The 3,195-nt window shown below is 43.3% G+C and overlaps 1 protein-coding gene across 1 annotated transcript in view; it reads right to left on the reverse strand.

Moving 5' to 3' along the window:
• Nucleotides 1-369: 369 nt before the first annotated feature.
• AP3S1 (adaptor related protein complex 3 subunit sigma 1) overlaps nucleotides 370-3,195 on the reverse strand; it is a 128,017-nt gene continuing 125,191 nt past the window's right edge. The window contains exon 6 of the mRNA XM_081827229.1: nucleotides 370-495. Within this exon, the coding sequence (XP_081683355.1) occupies nucleotides 385-495 (111 nt within the window). The 3' untranslated portion in view covers nucleotides 370-384. The remainder of the gene's footprint in view (nucleotides 496-3,195) is intronic.

The following is a 3,195-nucleotide window of genomic DNA, read 5'->3' on the forward strand; positions in this document are numbered from 1 at the left end:
GAAGCATCAATCTCTGCCATCCTCCTGGGGTCCAATATTGTTTTAGATTTACTGTCTAACTGGGGAAATGAGGTCTGGATTCAGAGGTTTCCATTTGGCCTTCCCCTCTAGGATGCTTTTACTCCACAGACAAGGAACTCAGTACTGGGGTTACTCTAACCACCAAGCATATCGATTCCAATTGGGCACTCAGGGACTGTGAGCCAGACTTTAGCCAGGACTCTACTTATCCCCTGGCCTCAAATGCCCCAAGTCTTACAAGGAAAGGTCCATGACGACATTTTGGGTCTCTGGGTATCATGTCCGCTCAGATCCTGTGTCCAACACTCCTCGACATACTTGGTAAATCCCCTTTCTGCAGGGTGAGGTCCCCCAAGTAAGTGGCTACAGGTCTCTTTGTGGAAACACTAGCAGTAGCATCTGAGTAAATACTAGCCTGTGGTGACCATTCACTTCTTCAGTGCTTGGGTTCCCGATCTGAGAAGTGGCTCGAATCTGGAAATAAGACAAGGGATCATGACTTGTTAATGGGATGACCACCCTCAGCCTCCTGCTCTTCCGTTCTTGCTTTTTGTTTTGTTTTATTCATTTTAATAAATGCTAAGAAGCAACTTTATTGGCTGTCAGTGTATTTCGTTCTTTAGACATCATGTTCTAATAGCTACCTCCACAACTCCTGGTGGGTCAATCCCATCATTTACAAACATGAAGTAATTATAGCCCCATGGAGACTCAGCCGGAGTCATCAAGAGTAAGGTTTTCAGAGGAGCTCTCCTTAGAGGGGACTTAAGGGCAAGTGGAACTCAGAAGGGGGGTTGAGTTTTGGCTCCAACCGCCACACAGCTCCTGTGTGGTCAAGCTTCCATCCACATTCCAGAAAAACAAATCATGAAGTCAAACAAAATACAAAGGATCAGGAACAAGAGAAAAGACCTAAAAGTTGACAGGGGGGAAAGGCTTAAGAATTGATTAAAAATTCAGAATAAAAATAAGTTTAAAAGAGGAAGGAGGTAAGATAGAGTTGTAGTCAAAGAAAAGAGTCCTGTCAGTTAAAATTAAGAATAATATAAAACAATGGAAACTTAAAATATATATACAAATGATAATGTTCTCTAGGACAAAAAGTTAAAAAAGTAAAAGGTGTTTACAAAGAATGAAAACCACAAAATAAGCATTTAAGATAATCATCAGCAAGATGGAGGTAAAAATAGATTTAAGAATAGAAGAATGAAATTTGTAAAATGTTTTAATAGTAGAAATAAAGAATAAGCATAGAAAAATTAAGGCAAACAAGGCAGAAGAAGACAGAGATCACAGAGATAGATATTAAGCTAAGATAGGAACAGGTGGAGGGAGGGAGTGACCTGTATAAATTACACAGGTGGAGGGAGGGAGTGACCTGTATAAATTCCTAAGATAGGAACAGGTGGAGGGAGGGAGTGACCTGTATAAATTATAAATTGCCTCCGGGGGCAAAATAGACACAGTTTTCCCCAGTGGCTTCAACACCAAGAAATCTCCTAGCACCGTCATCAAGCATTCTTCCACCTGACACTCTCAAATGGTCCCCCACTGCCAAAGAATGCAGGAACTCTTCTGGCATTCATCCAATCAAAGCGTATCTTATTTTTAAAACTCTTTCAAATGACCCTATCTCCAGTCAGCTTCTTCTGAAAGCTCACTATGCCGGAAGGTAGGTGCGAAAGACACACTTTAAGTGGAGAGAGAACAAGGGTCTAATCAACTCTACCAATGGGCTTTGCTTTTTCTTGTCACACGGGGGTGGCTGTTAAAAATTGGTCTTCATGTATTGATCTCCATTCTCCAGCGACTTCTGATTTACCCAGATCCTTGCACAGGTCACTCTGGTTCTTTGAGAGTGGAGGAGCTCAGCAGGGGCCCATGCTGGGAACCCCAAGGTGACCAACTCTTAGAGGTCAGCTTTTTAGTTCCCCTACAAGGCACCTCCAAATGCACCAGGCAGACTCCAGGAGCACTGGGTCCAGCACAGGCAGTGACTCCAAGAAGCTGTACCTCAAGTGTATGGGAGGCCACCATGCTTGATTCCCAAATGTCACCCCAGAGGGTCTTCCCTCATGACTGGACAGATGTTCTAGAAGCTGTCTCTCTGGAGAAGAGAAAACTAAATCACAAATTGAATCCATAGGCAGATGCTTTGATAGAATAGCCAAGAAATAAGCTCTTAAGATAGTGAGATATACAACAGGTAAGTCCTTCATACAAGAAAAAATAAAGCAGAACGGAAAGAGAAAACCTAAGACAAAATTAATGAAACCCTGCTGTTTCAGGCCAGGAGTCTAGTCTCTTCTGGATTCCCTACTATACTACTTCTCCCTGGGTCCTTCCTGCCCAGGACGGAAGAGCCAGAAACAATGCTATTTTTCACTGGAGCCAGTTTTGAGGGCCATAGTCATGTCAAAATGAGTCACTGCTCTTCAGAACCAGGAGTTCCTGTAACTAGTGTTGTGGGACCAATGACACAACTCAGTGTCATTAGATGGGCATATCCTCACATCACACATTCCAAAGTCAGGAAATAATCCACCACTGGAGTTATTTGCTGAGGTGGTGATTATCACAAACCAACTAACTGGTAGAAAACCAGTGTCCTGTTCTGTGCCTCACAAGGGGCTGCTATTTCCCACTGACTGCACTTAGACACACTAGGATTTTGAAGAAAACCCTAATGGGTTCTTCCTCCCATCTATGTAGAAAGTAATAGAATTATTTTGTATCTTCATTATATATTTCAAGAAGAATAAAATGAACTATTTCCTTCAATAACTAAGCATGCAGAGCGGCACCTAGGTGTCTCAGTCGGTTGAGTGTCCAACACTGGGTTTCAGCTCAGGTCATGATCTCAGGGTCCTGGGATAGAGCCCCACATCCAGCTTCACGCTCAGCACAGTGTCTGCTTGTCTATCTCCCTGTCTGTTCCTCCCCCCACTCATGTATGTACTGTCTCTCTCTCTCGCTCGCTCTCAAATAAACAAAATCTTTACAAAAAATAGCATGCAAAGTTTGCTGGGAAAGCTGTTTACTTGCCATTTTGGGTTCTATGAAGATGTATGGGAAGAACTGATTTAAAGATAGCCTATTTTGGGGGGCACCTGGGTGGCTCAGTCATTAAGCATCTGCCTTCGGCTCAGGTCATGGTCCCAGGGCCCTGGAATC

The sequence above is a fragment of the Leptonychotes weddellii genome, chromosome 7, assembly GCF_054177405.1.
Source record: "Leptonychotes weddellii isolate Sample4059 chromosome 7, ASM5417740v2, whole genome shotgun sequence".
NCBI classification, from domain to species: domain Eukaryota; kingdom Metazoa; phylum Chordata; class Mammalia; order Carnivora; family Phocidae; genus Leptonychotes; species Leptonychotes weddellii.